This window comes from Benincasa hispida, chromosome 2 (assembly GCF_027475165.1).
Source record: "Benincasa hispida cultivar pf3 chromosome 2, pf3_genome.v1.1, whole genome shotgun sequence".
Classification (NCBI taxonomy): domain Eukaryota; kingdom Viridiplantae; phylum Streptophyta; class Magnoliopsida; order Cucurbitales; family Cucurbitaceae; genus Benincasa; species Benincasa hispida.
Window position 1 is genome coordinate 37,424,320 of NC_143479.1, and position 18,828 is coordinate 37,443,147.

Genomic DNA, 18,828 nt, shown 5'->3' on the forward strand with positions numbered 1-18,828 from the left:
ATAGTGTAGCTTAATCAAATTCTCATGCTAAAATTGAGTTCCATGACCAATAGCTTAGGCAGGATATCCATTCAACCAACAAATACGAAGATTCATAGTTCCAAATAGTAATGAGATTGTTCATACCAACTCTAAAGGTTCGTAAATACATATTTCCTATCTTGGACACCAAACCAAACCTTTGTTCTTAATCTCAAAACATCAATTCCTCTTACCTTCTCAAAATAACAAAATATTTCTCAAATTCTTTCATCTTTCCTTATCTTTTCCAAGACCAATAAATCCAAGATGCTCTATTTCACTTTCCTAATGAAATATATCTGTACCAAAACATGTGACTATTTGAATCTCTTTTCACAGTCTACAATCCAACAACCTAAGCAGGCTATTTTTTTTTTTTTTTTTTTCCGAATAATGCCTATTGCAGTCCAAAGTTCCAAATGGTAATAAAAGATTCCTATTTTATACCAAACCATGCCTTGTATCCACTTATATCATGTCTTAAAATCCAAACCTTTCTTAACTATTTGAGAATCTTGAACACATTAATTTCCATTTATCTCCCCAAATGAATAAAACCTTTCCTTAAATACTATTATTTTCTTCACATTTATCCTTGCTTAAGCCAACAACTTGAAAGTGCACTTTTTACTTCAAGAGCGAAACATAATCCCTAAACCAAGACATATGACCCTTTATACCTTTTTTCATAAATCTAAAATTCCATTCCAAACTTGGAACCATAGTAGAGTATCCCCACAAGATCACATTGCTTTTAAACTTCAAAACGTTTATCCTTCCTCTTGGTATAGTTAATTAAACTTGAACCTTTTCATTGCAACAAATACATAGTTCAAACCCAAGCATCTTAAGAATTTTCAATCCAATAACTCGTTTTCTCCCATCTAAAGGAAACTATAAATTCAACCATCTTGGCGTTTCTTGACCAATTCATCTTACCTAGGTCTTGTAAAGAGTTCCTCATACTATCGCTTTATGCTCTATCTAGTAATTCTTCTTCCTTTTAGGCACGTTACATAAAGAACCAAAACACCATACATTATTTGCTCCACCAACTTCGATACCATGAAAGTGATCATGACCTATTAATCCTTTCAATTTTTTTCTTGGAACATTTTGACTTTAATATTTAGTAATCCTTAATAAAATTTATAGTCTCTTCTTCACCTCTTCCTTATCTTATAAAGAAACTTTAATTTCGTAACTAAAAACGTGTGCCTTGTGATAAAGTTCCTTGTAGCACCACTAGTTTTATTTTCGTAATGCAAAACTTAATATTATTCCACAGTGAATTTCCAATTCACCTACCTTATTTTATAGCTTAACCAAATACATCCATTTTTTTCTTTCATGTCATAAGTGCATAACAGTTCATCGTTCTATCAGGTTTCAATATCCCTGAACAGAAATATATGTCCGTTTCTAATAGTCCTTCCATGAATTAAACTAACGCCAAATGGCCTTATTGTGATTCTTCTTTCTTCTATAATACCAAAACAAAATAGCCATCTCATGCTAACTTCTATCAGGTCGTTAAACTAGCAATAACAATCAGTCAATACATAAAGCTTAGACATGAAGGCTTTTAAATACATCTTCCATAAAACATTTAATGAAAGAACATACCTAGCTAGGACGAAGGATCCGTGAATAGCCATAGGGGACACAAAACCAAGACTTACATCGTAAGTCAGTCTACAAAACCTAAAACTTAGGCTCTGATACCAACTGTAACGACCCGACCCCCTAGGACTTAAGTTAGGCCGTTACTAAATACATGCATGCGTGGAACTTAAAACGACATTCTTTTATGGTGAAATAAATGCTAAATAAATAAGGTAAGTGCAAAAGGCCTTCATTAAATTCAAATATTAAAAACAACAATAGGGTACCCATAAATCATAAATGAAAATAAATAAGTGTGACGATTCTTAATAGTAAGTTTCAAATATCAAAACTGAAAGTTAAGAAAAACATGAAAAGAAATCTAAATCTCATGAGCGGAAGTATAAAACTAGTCCCAGTGGCTCGATCACGTATTCCGCTTGTCTATCGCTTGTACATCTCTACCCTTACCTGAAACAACAACATGAGAAAGAATGAGTATAAAATACTCAGTAAGTAACCTCACTACTGGAGTCAGGTTAGGCATCTATGTCCCCTGGATGCCTACCTCTGGTGGAACATATAAATTGTCCTAGTCCTTATGGGACACATACATACATGCAAAATTGAGTTCTATACTAGTGTAGCTAAATATGCCTACTATCTCTGGTAAATCCCGAAGGAAACACAAACTGGTGAAAAGGAAACACAAACTGGTGAATCCCGAAAGAAACACAAACTGGTAAATCCCGAAGAAAACACAATATCTGGTGAATACCAAAGGAAACACAATATCTGGTGAATCCTGAAGGAAACACAAATTGGTGAATCCCCAAGGAAACACAATATCTGGTAAATCCCCAAGGAAACACAATATCTGGTGAATCTCGAAGGAAACACAATATCTGGTGAATCCCGAAGGAAACACAAACTGGTGAATCCTGAAGGAAACACAAATTGGTGGGCATTCTAACTAATTAGTAAAATCACTATCACAATCTCGACATCACAATCTCAACATGGTTCTATAACATACATATACATCACATCATTATGATTCTACAATATACATATAAATTTCTTCATCATAGCTTTACAACATATGTATGCATCTCATCCTCCTCAGATTCAGCAGGATCTCCAATAAAAATGATATACTCCAATCATACTAGTATTCAAACATATCTATGCGCAACTAGCCTTTTAAATTCTCATATCAGCAAGGCATACATAAACATCAAACTATCAATATATCCTCAGTAAATCATATTTGTCAATTCCTGACTCCAGTCATTTCAAACCTCAGTCAATGAAGACAAACATAAATATCATGCTAACTAATAATCCTCAATAAATCATAATTATCATTGTTGGGTACTAGGGTAGTTTCAATAGTAAAATTACTTAACTCAACTTGGTTAAAAAACGCAAAACAAAATCTCCTTAGAATTTCTTTAGCACACTTGAATCAACCTAAAGTTGTGGCATAGTCCAAGACAAATTCCAATACTCGATTTAATTAGCCAATCTGATCATGAATTAAATCCAAAATCAATAACTTAAATTTTCCACTATTACTCTCAATCCAAAAGAATAACCATCCAAAAGCCTACAAAACTGACCGATCTTCACCAATTTTCTGCAAAACAAAATGGTATCTAGTTTTATGGTCAATGTCTCAAAACTTCCAAACCTAGAATCTAAGTTTCAAACCAAAGAAAGGTTACTAATTTAACCCAAAATCAAAGGGGTGAACTTCACCTCCCAAATTATAAGGAAAAATATGTCTTACCCAAGATTTACCTCAAAATTCAGGCAAAAATTGAGGCAATGACGGCCGACGGCACGTCAACTTGTGGCTGCCATAGATAGGCAGCGTGTGTTGCTGTCGGACGACATAAATTGTTTAGGCTAGCGGCTGGTAGTGAGGGTCTTGCATGAGGAGGGTTTGCGAGAGTGGGAGAGAAGAGGAATTTCTAGTTTATAGATTTTATTCAGCAACGATTACGAATAAACCAGAGCTTCAAACAACGATCCAACTGTTCAAAATGAAATTCTATATGTCTCCTGACTGACCAAATTTAAGCACGATCCAACGGTTCAAACTCTGGCAATCGACAATTTTGTGGAAGCTGTCGCTGAAAAACCGAATTTCTTTCTCCCCAATTTTTGACCTCTTTTCACTCTCATTTAATTTCGAAAAAATCTCGATTTTTTTATTTTTTCTTAATTTTGAAATGATAAATAAAATATTTTATCATAATATCTCCAAAATCTCTTAAGATTCTATTAAATTTAGAAATTAATTAACTTTTCAAATTATCTTAATTTAGGTTTCAAAAACCAAAATTTAAGGGCATAAGTTCCATCAATTTGATACAAATTAAATCATTCCAAATATTTAAATCAATTTAAAACCACATGAAATTAATTATCTCTTTTAATTTTTTTTTAAGTTGGCCCTAAAATCCAAAATCAAAGGGAAGCAAAATTCAATATTTTCAAGATAATCAGTTTGAATATCTAATCAATTAATTTTAATTAAATCAATAAAATTTTTTCAAGTATTTCAATTTAACCTCAATTTTCCAAATGAAATGGAAATTCAAACTCAATAATTTTAGATAATTAACTTAAATTTTTGATGTTACAAATTTAGTCTTGTATCTTTCAATTAAACCATTTGGCCTTATTTTATTTTTGAAAATCCACTTGGACTTAATAGGTTTACTTCCTCTAAAGAGATCTACTAAGTTTCAAGTTTGGTTCATAGTCACAAAATCCAATTTACTCTTAATGGCTTCCTTCCATAAGCTAGAGTCTACAGAAATTAAGGTTTCTCAGTAAGTTTTAGGATCCTTAACTATTAAATAGATATATGCAAACTGAATGTCTATATCATTTGGCCTCTCAACTAAAAAAATAGTAAAAAAGTTAAAACCAAAATATTTCTCAATTCTCTATCTCTTACTTCTAGATTTTATATCAAACATTCTATCATAAGTGCTAACATCTTCAGTTTTAGACATAATACTAAAAGGTCAATTATTTCTTGTTTCATGCATACTATTAGACAAAGAAGATATAGAAACAGATACATTCTCATAGTTAGACGTTCTAATAGATTCAATTTTTCCCTTTTCAATGGAAAAAACATGCTCAAAGAATCATGCATGTCTATATTCACATATGATCTTAATTCAAGTACATAAATCTATATGCAACACTATTTTGAGCATAACCAATAAACACACAACCAAACCTTTAGATCCTATCGTAGATTTCTTGAATGCATGATATGGTACCTTATCCAAACATCCCCACACCCTTAGGTAAGTGAAATTAGGTCTATAGCCGTTCCAAAATTCGTAAGGTGTCTTAATTAGTTTTTTGTGAGGTACCATGTTAAGAATAAAATAGGCAGAAAGCACAGCTTCACCTTACATATTATCAGACAATCTAGAACTTAACAACATAACATTCATCATTTCTTAAGAGTTTTATTTTTTTATATCATTTTATTTTATGAATAAGGTGCAGTAAATTCATGAATAATGTCATTTGATTCACAAAATTCTTTAAGGAAATTATCACTGTATTCACCACTCCTATCTAACCTTGGCCTTTTTTAATCTTATTATCTAATTGATTCTCTACTTCTGCTTTATATTTCAAAAACATACTACCAGCTTCATCTTTTGTTTTTAAAAGATAGATTTTAGTATATCTAGAAAAATCACAAATAAAAGATATATAGTATTTTTTTTCCACCTTTACTTGTGGTTTTTTGAAATCAGCTAAATCAGAATGAATCAATTCAAGCAATTCTGCACATTTAGATGTGATGGGTTTAAAAGGTTTCTTGATAAATTTCGTTCCTACACATATAGGACCTTTACTAGTTTCATGTGTTTCAGATGCATTAATTAGTTTTAATTCATTAAGTTTCTTAATCGATACAATATTCACGTGACCTAGTCTACCATGCCACATATCAAGAGACTCAACTATGTAAGCAGAATTAGAAGTAATTGCATTCATCATATTCGCTACAGGGACAATATTCAATATAAAAGTGGAGGATAACATTGTCAGCTTCTAGTACAACCTTAAGCCCAATTCGATTCAGTAGACTCCCAAATATCGGATTCCTACGTAAGGAAGGTACATACAATACATTACTTAAGGATAAAGTTTTTCCAGAGGTTAATTTTTAAAGAACCTTCATTTTTCCAAGTACTCCTACCATGGAAAAGTTACCCATGAACACACATTCTCCATTAGTAGTGTCCTCGTAGTCATGGAAGAGCTATTGGTTTGAGTAGAAGTGTCTCGAAGCTCTGAGATCAAGTATCCAGTTAATTTTGTTCTCCACCAGGTTGACTTCCACAACAACAACTATTGTGTCATCTTGTTCAACAAGATTAGCTTATGGTTGGCCTTCCTTTTATTTGATTACATTGGTAGGATTTGTGCCTAGGATTCCCGCAGATATAGCAAATTAATTTCTTCTTTTCAATTTTTCCACCAGCAGCTGTGATGTCTCTTCTTTTGAGAGGAATTATTCTTTTCAGATTGCTTGTTATTTTTGAACCTGTCTTTGTTAACAATAGAAGATTAAACCAAGTTAGCATTAACTGAATTCGGATTTCCATAAATCAACTTATCTTTTACTTTGTTGGCTTCTTTCATGCACATGTAGCTAATCAGCTCGAGTGTCAGATCCTTCTTTTTGTGTTTTAGATGGTTTATGTAGTCGCTCCAGAATGGGAAAAATTTCTCAAGTAGTACATTTTCTTGGAGAACCTCACACATCTTCATGCCCTCGAACAGAACTTTGGCCACAAAATTTTCATATTCATGAATCTACTCTACTACAGGTTTCTCGTCTGTCATATGAAATTGTTGCCATTTACCAACAAGTACTTCTTGCGGCCTGCATAGTCTCCTCCATATCGAGACTACAACGTATTTCAAATTACCTTTGCTGACTTTTGAACTTCGAACAGATCGAATATCGAACCTACCATATGATTCAGCAGATTGCCACAGACTGTTATGTTGTCTTTCTCGTATTTATCAGGATCAATGGTGGAGGACTAGCTCAGTTGGTCAGAAACAGCAAAGGGTTCTTTAGAGGATTCTAGATTAGAGACATTAGTCATCTTGTTGGTATCAGTCGACACTTCTGTGGTAAGGATATAATCAATCTCTAGCTACTCGAAGATGATCAATAATTTTTTAGACCAATGGCGATAGTTCGCTCCATTAAGTGGTTCGAGCTTGGACAGATCGAGGAGGTCCTTACCATTTTTTATTGACATATGGAAATATTTGCTTTCAACTTATTAGAACAAATGTCATGACGAGTTGTTGCGCCATGGTGTAAGCATTGCCCTGAAAGTAATTGTAACACGATCTCAGTGCTAATCGCTATGCTTGTTGCTCCTCGAGGTTAACACATCCTCCAAATTCAGGCGTGCACTCGTTGGAAAATGGACTAGAATTGGAAGAAAATTTCCTCAAAATAGATGAGAAAAATCATATGAACTTATAGATCTGTATCTATCTCAAATCTGATGAACCTATTAAGAAGAAGAAGAAACGGAATGGCTAGGGTTTGCAGAAGAGGAAACATTCACAAACATAAATAATAAAACGTTTAATTTTTTTAATATTATTGTCAACCATCTTTGCACGCAATTATCGCAACCCACCCATTTGACCAAATGGACAAAGGCAATAATGCGTGCATATGGTGAAAAGGGTTATAATTCCACTATCAATACACTTTGGACACACATCTAGCATGCCTTGGTATTTATAACCTTTAGCACTACAAGAAATTTGGGCTTTGATGTCGGTTGAAAAAACTAAATACAGATGTATAATATCGGTCTTTTAAAAAAAAGAAGCGAAACCGACATTAAAGATGAGGCTACAACGTCAGTTTAAAACCGACATTAAAGATCCACCCTAAATTTTTTAAATAAAATATAAATATGTGATATTAAAATCAAACAAACCCTAGCCCACGAATCATCTCCCCCTTCTCCATCGTCCCCCCTCTTTCTTAATTTCTCTCTCTTGTCTCGTGAAAGCAGTGGAGAGCGGTAGTGATTTTCTAGGTATCGTGCATTCAATGGGGGCATCTATGGCGGACATTTGCAGTGAAGGATGAAGATACCCACCGGAGCTAGGTATCTGCGGCAGATTTGCGTTCAAGAGAGGCAAATCTTGAAATTGGAAGAATAATTTTAATTCATTTTTCAGCGAGTGCAGGCTTGAAATTGAAAGCTTTTGCTCAAATACATTGCTTGGAGGTATAAATTCTATCTTTATGTTCTTTTGTCTAGCTTTACAAAAATCGACCCTAAAACCTTGTGTACTTCTAATTACTATTATAGTTAGAAAAATTCTTGATTTCATTTCATGTTGATCTGGCTATTGTAATTTGAGCTTGTGGTTTAAATTAATTAACTATTTATTTTGTTCTAGCTAGTAGCTATAGAGAAATTGACCTAAAACCTTGTGTAGTTCTAGCTGCTGCTGCGATAGTTAGAAGAACTCTTGATTTCGTTGGATATTTTGGCCATTGTATCTTGAGCTTGTGGTTTCAATTAATTATCTACTTATTTTGCTCTTATGATTTCAAATGTTCTACTTTTTTTGGTCTCAACTTTACATAAAGATTACTTTCCTTCTTTGTTGTTGGATTTCTGTAATAAGAATCAGAGATGGTTAATTTCTATACACAATATTAGATCAAACACGTCACTTAACATTATTACTTTGTGGGATGACATTTAACACATTTGTTCAATGTAATTTTGACCCAATTGAACAATTGCGGCAGATTTCATTCTTTGATTGCCTTCAACTGGGACATTTCGTCTCTGTTTTAGTATTGTCTTCTCGTTCTCCAAATCTGAATTTCGGTGAATTTTCTCTCTGATTGGATCATTGTTTGGATTATCGTTATTGGTGATGAAGAGTTTTATGGCCAGCTTGGATTTCAACGCAAAGAAATACAAGTTTTATGGCCAGGTCTGATAATATTTTTTGGATTGTCTTTGTGATTTCAATGCAATAAAACTTTCTTGAAATCTATACAATCAAAACAAAGTTACCAAAACTCATAAGGGGTTACATAACAAAGCTCATAATGATTAAAACGAATATTGTCTTTGTGATAACATTTTTTTGCTTGGATCGAAAAGTTGTTCGTGATTTCTATTGAGCTCTTATTAGTTCTAATATAAACTTTATTTTGATTGTATAGATTTCAAGAAAGTTGATTTTTGTTCGAGGAAATGAAATTTGGATGGAGAATTGTAGTGTTGCTTATCGAGGTGAGTAGTTTTTCCTTCTATTCTAAAATACGATTTAGTTGTTTGAGGAGATAAATTTGTTTAGTTTCTTGTGTTTGTAAGTTTTGTTGTTTATGGTTATGCCTTTTGCATAATTTATTATGTTTCTAATTAGTTTTTTTTCTTGCATTGATAACATTTAGTTGCTTAAATTGATAAGTTATTCATACATGCTTTTAGGGTGTTACTTGCTGTAGAATATACCAACCATTAGGTACCTTTATGGAAGCATAAGCTTGTAAGTTGTAATACGGTATCAACTAAGGCAACTTTTCAGGCGGTGCAAGAATCCCGAATGCAGCAGCAACGACGAGACCATAACCCATCGACTATTCTTCTTCTCTGGTGTTCTCTTTAGCGACGGTATGGCTTCCTTCGGTGTTTTCATCTTCTATTATCTCATTTTTGTTGTTGGAAATATTACCCTATTCCTGTTGTTGCTTGCAAGAATGGAAAGTTGTTTCTATTACCCTATTCCCATTATTTCTGATGTTACCAATGAATCTGATTCACAATCACAACCCCTGCACCATTGAATCAATTTGAAGGTGCTAAGATTGGGGTGTTAAAATATTTAGGGCACACATCGCTTGTTTCTGATGCTGTCAATGCTAGTTTTTAGCTTTGATAGATGTTGATTTATTATTATTTGTGTTGTGTAATATTGATAAGCTACTTGGTATGTTTGCTTATTGGAGGGGAAAGGTGTAATTTTTTTGTGGTTTTGGGAGGGGTTCATGTAACGATTGAGTGGTAAAAAAATGATCTCATAAATACTTGTATCTAGATTGCTTCATGTATAACTGATGGCATTAATTCCCAGTGTCCTTTTAGTTACATGTGCTTTTGTATTTGTTGTTATGTGCAATCATTTTAAGAGTCAATGGATATAATTCTCTACATATTGTTTTTTTTATTTTTCTCCCTTAAAATGCTTGAATGTGCCTTACAACGTCTTATGATATACATGTTAATTCACAAGTTTGTTTTTGTATATAGCTTTATTTTTCAGTCTTCGTGTTTTTTTAACTTGTTTGGCTATTGAGAGAATTGAAAATAAAATTTTAACTTTGCGTAACACTTTCATGATTTTTTTATTATAGAGTAGGTGATATTTGGTTAAAATGACTTCAAAGATTTTTCTACGTCATTGAGGGTGAAAAAGTTTACTTTTTGGCTTTTCTTTATGACTTTTCTTCACGAGCTTGCAGGCCTTGTTGTTTACTCTATTGGGTTACAACTCTTTTCATCCAAAATATTGAACTTTATTCATAATTAATTTTATAAATAACATACATTTACCTAGAATTGTATCAATCTATAGTACAAGATTGATCCATGCCCATGTTCTTTTTCTAAGGGGTGTTCAAAACATTAACTTTTTCTTATATAGTCTTAATCTTGTTGGCAGTTTTTCATAGTTCAGATCTTGGTAATGATGTGGTGGATAATCAAAACGTTTGGGACGTTCTTTTATATTTTTCTTATTGCACTTTATGAAGGTCCTGCTTAGCTGTTAATTTGTCTTTGCAGAAAGTCATAGTTCAAGAGAAGTTTGGTAGTACGTGAAAGGGACAATAACTTTAGGATTGTACTGATTCTGTTGTTTTAGAGTCTCTAAGCTATCTCTCCATTGACTGGTTCTTATACATGCATTGTATAATATGTAAGTGTCGAGAATTTCAGCGATAGAATATCTATCATACTTAGTTGAAACAAAATGATATGCTTGCAGGATCAAAGAATTTAATGAATGGGCACAGTGTCTCATACTTGAATTGGTTTTTAAATATGTATCGTCAGATAGCAATGAGATTTGACATCATGAATCTCCTTGAATATCATCTTTAGCATGCTAATGGTGTTGTGGTATTGGTAACCACCAAAGTTTTTCTACATTTGACTTTATCTATGACTCATGTTCATCAACAGGTGACTATCAAGAGTTTTTGATCTATTTACAATATTTTATTTCTTTACTACACTCTATATTACAGTTTTACTTTTCATCTCTCATGCATGAATTTTATGGCCTTACCTAATTGCAATGCTTCTTCTTTTTCTCTCTCTTAAGCATATGGAGTCCAGGATAACCTCTACCTCTAACCTGACAGTCTAAGTTCATGGAAAGAGAAATAAGTTGAATCATTATGTAGATACAGTTCTGCTATGAGAAGATTGTTATTTGAATATTATTGGAAGTGCATTTCTTTGAACAAGTATTAAAGTAATTTTTTTTGTATTGTTGTGGTAGTGTTGTTATGTTGCCGAAATTTTTCTAAAACATAAGAGTTATAAAGTTAGTTGTAGGTTAAAATATGGTAATGTTCCTTAGTTTAGCATTGAAATTTGGGATAATGACGATTGTGCAGCTATGGTAGTTATTTATGGGTTGAGTTCATTTCTTTCATTATTTATAAACTGCTTTTATTAACGCAACTTATATTTGTTTGTTTATACACTCTCATATGACATCGCTCGCACGAGTACAGGGAGATTCTGGATAGAGGGCATAACAAACTCATCTATAGAATAGAGAAAAGAATATCAAGTTTTGCATTAATTCCTTTTGGTAAGTTTGTATAAATATAGTTCCCATACTTCATGTAATTTCTTTTAGTATGATTCATTTATTTTTAAATTATTCTTGATTTTATATACTTAAGCAAGCATGTCTTTTTTGCAGATTTTTTGGGATAGTAATGACACTCCAAAGTAGACAACCAACTCTCTCAATCTTTCGTTAATTTTTTGTATTTGTTGAAAATTAAATTGTATATACAAAAGAAATTAAGATTTTATTTTGGGATTTTTTTTATACGTAAGCAATCATTTACTGCTTTGTAAGTATAAATTTTGTTATTCTCTTTGGGAGCTAACTTTTATTCGTACTTTGTGAGCAAGACTTTAATTTAATTTTTTTGTGTTTGTTGAGATCTTAATATATAAAAACAATTCTTATTTGTGGACAACTTATTATAATGTTGTTTTTAACTTTTTGACCAACATTAAAAATGGATTGGACAATGTCATTTTAAAAAATGAAAATAATTGAAAAAAATGGACAATAATTCTAGGCTTTAATATCGGTTTGAAACTGACATTGAAGATGGTGTACAATGTCGGTTTAAAACCGACATTAAAGACAACTTACATTAAAGACTTTGAAAACACGATCTTCAATGTCGGTAACCGACATTATAGCCTTTTAATGTCAGTTTTAAATCGACATAAAAACCCAGAATTCTTGTAGTGTAGGCCTTGTTAAATTTTCCAATGTAGAACAAAACTCTCCCACTCCATTAACTTTTGCTATGGACTTAAGCCCAAAATTCATTTCTAACATTCTCTTCTTACATTAGGGTGAAAACTGAAGGATTATTAATTGTTTTTGAAGCGCATGAAAGAGAAAGAGATCGTGGATGATTATTTTTCTTTTTTTGGAACTTGCATTATATTTTGTTATTGAAGATTGAAGTTAATAGAAGAATGCATATTCACGTTACACAGTAGATGTATATCTCATAATTGGGTCGAACCACTATAAATATTTGTGTGTGTGTGTTTTTTATAAACAATAAGTATTTTTTTCTTTCTCTACTCATCTTTAACTTGATTTCGATATTTAGATTGGTTTGATTTAGTGTGACTAACTTAAATCTATTTATTGTTTTAGACAATAAATCAATGGGTTCGTGAGATTTCACAACAATTAAGTTGTTCTATTTGCTTGTGCGTGTATTATCTTTGTCATCTCCCACCAATTAACAACACTTATCAAGTAAATGACCTCAATTCTCTAGAGAGAAAAGTCATGTCAATAACCATTGACCTAAACTAATTTTGACAACATGAGACCTTGTTAATCAATTATTTCTCGAATGACATCACATAACGTAATTTAAGTTACAACCATAATCTAAAGAAGAATTGATCATAATATCAAAATGTGTCATAAATAAAATTTAAACCGAGTGAACTTTCAAGTATAAGATTAAAAGGGAGAAATAAATAAATCTAAAAACACATGATCAAACAACGATAAAAGATTATAAACTATGCATAATATGAGCAGATTTATATTCTCCCCCCATTAATCAACAAGGTTCCAAACAAGGTTATTTATCCATCATAATTATCCATATAAACTTACTAGTAGTATTCATTTTTCAACTTATTTTACTTAGAGAGTCATGCAACATAGAGCCTTAGCGTTCTAGTGATGAGCAATTTGACGTGCGATGGCCTCACCGTCAGGCAATGGGGCAACGTAGCAAGTGTGGCCATCGGTGCTGAGAGGATAATCACCTCCAGAACTAAAGATAACATCAACCAACCAACCAACAAAGGAACCTAACACAAAGGCTCCCACAATGCTGCCTATAACTGCTGTGACCATTAAAAACAGAGCAGAAGCTTCGACGCCAGCTAAAGTCGGCAAGGCGGCTCCGATAACTTGTCCAACCATAGCCCCACCTACTGCCGCAGCAGTCTCCATTACATCTTTTGTTGCTGTTTGAAGAACATGTTCAGCTGTAAAGATGTCCCATACCATGATTCCGGCTGCAAGAATGAGAAACAGAATGCCCGCTGCACCAGAGATGGTTGATAGGGTGTCTGCAATCACACTTCCTCGCCCAGAAGCCTCAATGATGTCGTTATACACCTATTATTATCCCCATGGGAGATGACGTCATTTTCATTCTTATAATATATTTATATTAGAAAAATTAAAGTTTTACTTCATAAATCATTTTCACAAAAATATCAAATAATGTACAAATTTATTATTACTATTATTATTTTGGTAAAATAAATTTTTTTACATGAGTGGGTATACTTTTGATAAATTTACCAAATAAGGTAGGAAATTGAAACTCATTGATATTAAAAAGATCTTAAAATGCTATTTTAATCATTCTTATCAAAATTAGCAAAATCATAAATTCAAATATGTGAATATGTTTTCAAAATTTAAAGTTGAAATTGTAATAAATATGAAATAGTTCTTGAAAATGTCAACAAGAGCGTAGCTCAACCAGCATAATGTTCATACTAATTTTATTCAAACTTCTTCTGAAATGACTTAAGTAAACTTTTAATGTAGAAGATATATATGGGTTGGCGTTTCATATATATCGAGAACTTTCATGTAAAAAAGTACACTTTTCTTTTTTATTTTGTGAAATACTCATGTTTTTTAAAAATTGAAAAAAAGAATAGAGAAAAATTTGAAGCAAAATACTAAAAATTATACTTATATTTACCAGCAGCTTTTCTTCATCCTTCAAATTTTTGAAGAGCCCCGTGAAACCACGCTTGTTTTGGTACCTAATTAATGTGAGGGAAGCTTGTTGAGATGACTACTTTAAATGAATTATTCTCATATATTTCTTTTATTAATCTTATGAGTTATAATAGTAAAAAGATTATTTCTAAAGATAAATTATTATACCATTCAAATATATATTTGGATTAGTATTAATTTTTTAAAATAAGTCATTTATTAAATGTAGTTTTTAAAACACTTCTATTTTAAAGAGAGTTTAAATAAAAATGATTTTTTCTTTACTCAACCCAAACGTCCTAATTTTATTTATTTATTTTTTTCATTTTAGATAAATAGGAAACTATGAAAATGATGCCCATAACAATTTTTCCATTCAAATTTTAATGAAAATTTGAAATTCACATTAAATGAAAATGGCTTTATTTTGAAAGTAGGGATGAAAATTGAACATGAGATCTTGGTGGATTCTAGTTCCATTCTTTAAATAGAAAAAAATAACAACAATAACCCAACCATATCAAACTTTTGTATTTAACAAAATAAATATATATTAAAAAAAACATGTATATATATATATATATATACATATGAGACCATTGTTAAAAGAAAAAAACTTTGGTACATCCAGTAGAATCTATCTTTTATGTAATCCACTAAATTGTCCAATCATGATTTGTCACATCACAAACTATTTTTATTCCATATTTGAAATATTTCAATTCACTTTTTATGTGTGTGATGAGAATAAGATGTATATAGATGAGATGTACACGACCATTATTTTCGTTAAAAACAAACTAAAACTTAACCCATTTCTAATGTTGTAAAACTGAAACAAGCAATTAAGTTTACCTTGCGACGAGATCCTCAAATTTAGTTCCACTGTCTTTAAGCCATTTGGAGAAATTGCGTGAAGCTGGACTTTGGTGCTTTATCATGAGTAGTTGCATACTCTCATTGTATTGATTAGCCTCCTTGGCCAAACGAGCTACATTGGTGACATTGTTTGGATCTAAGGTTTTCAATGCTTCAAATATGTCTTTGGAGTGTGCACCAATCTTTGATAGGTAGTTTGCTCTAAGTGTATAGTTTCTCACTGCTTGAAGCGAGATGTTAACGGCTTTTTCCACGTAAGAATATGTTTCATGAGCGATCGACGATTTAGTTTCGTCGTCTTTGAATGTTTGCTTGACGTTTTCTGCATCGTCGAGAAGCTTTAGCGCTGCGTGGTAATTATCTCCCACGGATCTCATATATTTGACTTGTTCCGGTTCGGATTTGAATTGAATATTTTTCACCGACTCTATCTCTTGGTTTCGGATTATTCTTGCCAGTTGCCGGAGTTTTTCACCTTCAAGAAGCAAAAGAGGAGCCATTTGATGAATACAAGGGGAGAGCTAAAGTTGTATTCACCAACTCAAGATGGGGAGAGAGATTTTTTTAAGGCTTAAATAGAGTCAATTGATAGAGACTTCATAATTTTGGTTTATAAAAAATTCATTTTAATTTCATTCCTCACATTTCAAAAAGAAACACGTCATGAATGACATCTATTAGTTTTATCACTTATAGATTTTTATTGACCTTTATCAACTTCTATCAAAGAATATTAAAATTTTGTTATTTTGTGTAAATAGTTTTACTTATTTTTCTATTTTTGAAAATCTCCCTAGAATAAATAACGGTATCAAATTATTATCCCATTGTTAAATTATAATATATAGAAGATTTGTCATGCAGGATTGATATTTTAAATATAGTTAATTTCTTTTTAGTTATCCCATAAATTTGTGATGTTTATAAATGTGACAATATCGATATTTTATTTGATTATGTGAGAAATTTGACATTATTAATTATTTTTTTCTCATACGGATGTCTTAACAATTAAGAAATTTATTGTTTGAATTCTCTTCCTACCTTTATACAAAAAGAAATAAATACTTTAATTATTTTTATTTACTTTTTTAAAAGAAGAAACTAACACAATATTGTACTTTTCTCCCTTACCCTTTATGTAAATTAGGACAGATTGTAGAATAAAAAAATTTAGGATTCTTTTCAAATATAGTAGAATGAATCAAAATATTTATAGATTTAGTAAAATATCACAATCTATTAGTGATAGTCTGATAGACATTGATAGACTATTATCATCTATTACTGATAGTTGTTTATCAGTATATCATTATCGAATGTGACATTTTGCTATATTTGAAAATATTTACAATAATTTTTGTCATTTAAGACAATTTTCCAATTTTTTAGAATAGTATTGTTCCTAAATAATTTATATATTAAAAAAAAAAAAAGCATAAAGCTTGTAATTGGTCCCCCACTTTAAATACGGCCAAAACAGTTGGTTAAAGCAACATTATTTTTCAATATGATTTTTTTTATAATATTATTGTTTCTAATGAATACATTTTTTTCGGACTTAAATTTTTCCTAATGAAGCAAGTCAAAGTAAGATTCGCATGGAAATAATACATAAATGACATTGTTTAAGGAGAAGATTAAAAAAGTTAAAACAAAAAATGTCATGCTAAATTAAACAAATAATATAAATAATGTTATTAATCTATTTGCTATTTCTAAAAAGATATTAAAGGCTTGTTAGATCATGAATATTATATACGAGATCAATATCTCAAACTTATAAACCATATTTTTATTGATTAAATTACAAATTCGATTTATGTGGTTTGGAGACGATTAAACTTTAGTCCTTTTGTAGATTCGCATGGAAATCTTCATATATTGTCCTTGTTGTTGTAAATATTATTTATAATGGATTTATCAAACTATAGGAACTAAGTTCTAAGTATAAATCATAAGGACTAGATTCTAAGTTTCATAAAATTATAATGACCAGATTTTCAGTATAATATTCTTGTGCCTTGCAAAGAAACTAAAGTTTCATATAGAGAAATATTTAGTATCGAAATCAGAAAGTGTTTAGGGAGAGGAAACAAAGTTAGAGAAAAAGTTCAAGAAAATAAATTAGAATGATATACAAATTTTAAAGAAAAATGTTAAGAGAGTAAGAAAAATTTTGAAATAAAAAATAGGAGTAAGTTCTACAAGGAGTAAAGTTAAAAGAAATGGGACAAAAATTTTTAAGATAAACAAAAGATAGATAGAGAAATAAAAGATCAATTATATTCTAAAGTTACTTTTTAATAAAATGTTTTGGTGTCTAATTTCGCTCGTAAAAATTACTTTTGAAGTTTATAATAGTTGTAATTATTACCTCAAACTTTTTATTATAAAAATTGAGTCTTTAAACTTTTACAAGTGTTAAGATTGGACCCTTAAATTTACAATAATTATAGAAATTGGATCTACAAATAATAAAATTGAACTCTCAAACTTATAAAATTATTACAATTTCTATAATTATGTAGGGTTTAAGGTCAAATTTTAACGTTTGTATAAGTTAAGGGCTCAATTTTTACCGTTGAAAGTTTAAGAATATGATTACAATTACCACCATATTTTAGGGGTATTTTTTGACATTTGTTCGATAATTTATTTTACTACAATTAAAGGTTTATGTAATAAATAAAAACTATGTTTAAATATTATTGTTTTTAAATAATATTTAAATATAAAAAAATAAACAAAAATATTTATAAGATATAATAAAATTTTAGAACTATCAATGATAGACAGTAATAGACATTGATAGACTTCTATCAATGTCTATCAATATCACTGATAGAAGTCTATCAGTGTCTATCATTGATAGTTCTAAAATTTTGCTATATTTTGTATATATTTTCAACAGTTTTACCATTTGAAATAATTTTCCTAAAAAGAATAAACACTAATATTTACAAAATATAGCAAAATTTTAGAATTATCAATGATAGACGGTGATAGACATTGATAGACTTCTATCAATGTCTATCAATATCACTGATAGAAGTCTATCAGTGCTTATCATTGATAGTTCTAAAATTTTGCTATATTTTATAAATATTTTTACAGTTTTACCATTTGAAATAATTTTCCTAAAATAAATAAATACTAATATTATTTTGGAAAATGGTAAGAAATAACACGCTCACTTTTCATGTTTCAAAACTAGTGCGCTTTTTGAAAAGTCATTAAACTAGTTTTTCTCGATGGATCTCGGAAGAGATCGACTATTGAGATTTAATTGAAAATTTTAGTTTTTCTAACTTATGGATTGTTTGAGCTCCTTTGGACCTTTCTCGGTACATCTTAGAGAGATTAAAAGCCGAGATTTTATTAAATTTTCCAAATATTAAATAATCTATTCAAATCTTATACAAAATCTTATATATTTTCATTTTTTTTTCAAATTCGGTTGTCTTTACCTAATATTAAATTCTTTTGTAGTTTTAGGCCAATTTTTGTTTCCATGATTATATGAATTTCTAAATTTTCAAATGAGTTTACCAATAGATTTTTCAAATAGATGATTGCATTTTGATTTTTTAATTTTGGGGAAGATTAAATTTTGTAAAAAGAAAAAAAGGTAATATATGGAAAATATATAAAATCTCGGTATTA

At 30.6% G+C, this 18,828-nt stretch overlaps 1 protein-coding gene across 1 annotated transcript; it reads right to left on the bottom strand.

Annotated features, from left to right (window-relative positions):
• Positions 1-13,053: 13,053 nt before the first annotated feature.
• On the bottom strand, positions 13,054-15,774 carry LOC120070604 (uncharacterized). The gene is made up of 3 exons (XM_039022418.2): positions 15,139-15,774; positions 14,264-14,327; positions 13,054-13,662 (listed from the first exon to the last, which is right to left on the bottom strand). The coding sequence occupies exons 1-3, from the start codon at positions 15,660-15,662 to the stop codon at positions 13,213-13,215; spliced, it is 1,038 nt and encodes a 345-aa protein (XP_038878346.1). The 5' UTR covers positions 15,663-15,774; the 3' UTR covers positions 13,054-13,212.
• Between the last annotated feature and the right edge of the window lie 3,054 nt (positions 15,775-18,828).

Excerpts from the sequence above, each read along its gene's own strand:
- LOC120070604 (XM_039022418.2), bottom strand. The coding sequence starts at position 15,662 with ATGGCTCCTCTTTTGCTTCTTGAAGGTGAAAAACTCCGGCAACTGGCA. Across the intron at positions 14,328-15,138 it reads TTTGAGGATCTCGTCGCAAG|GTACCAAAACAAGCGTGGTT; the intron begins GTAAACTTAATT and ends CACATTAATTAG. Across the intron at positions 13,663-14,263 it reads AGGATGAAGAAAAGCTGCTG|GTGTATAACGACATCATTGA; the intron begins GTAAATATAAGT and ends GGATAATAATAG.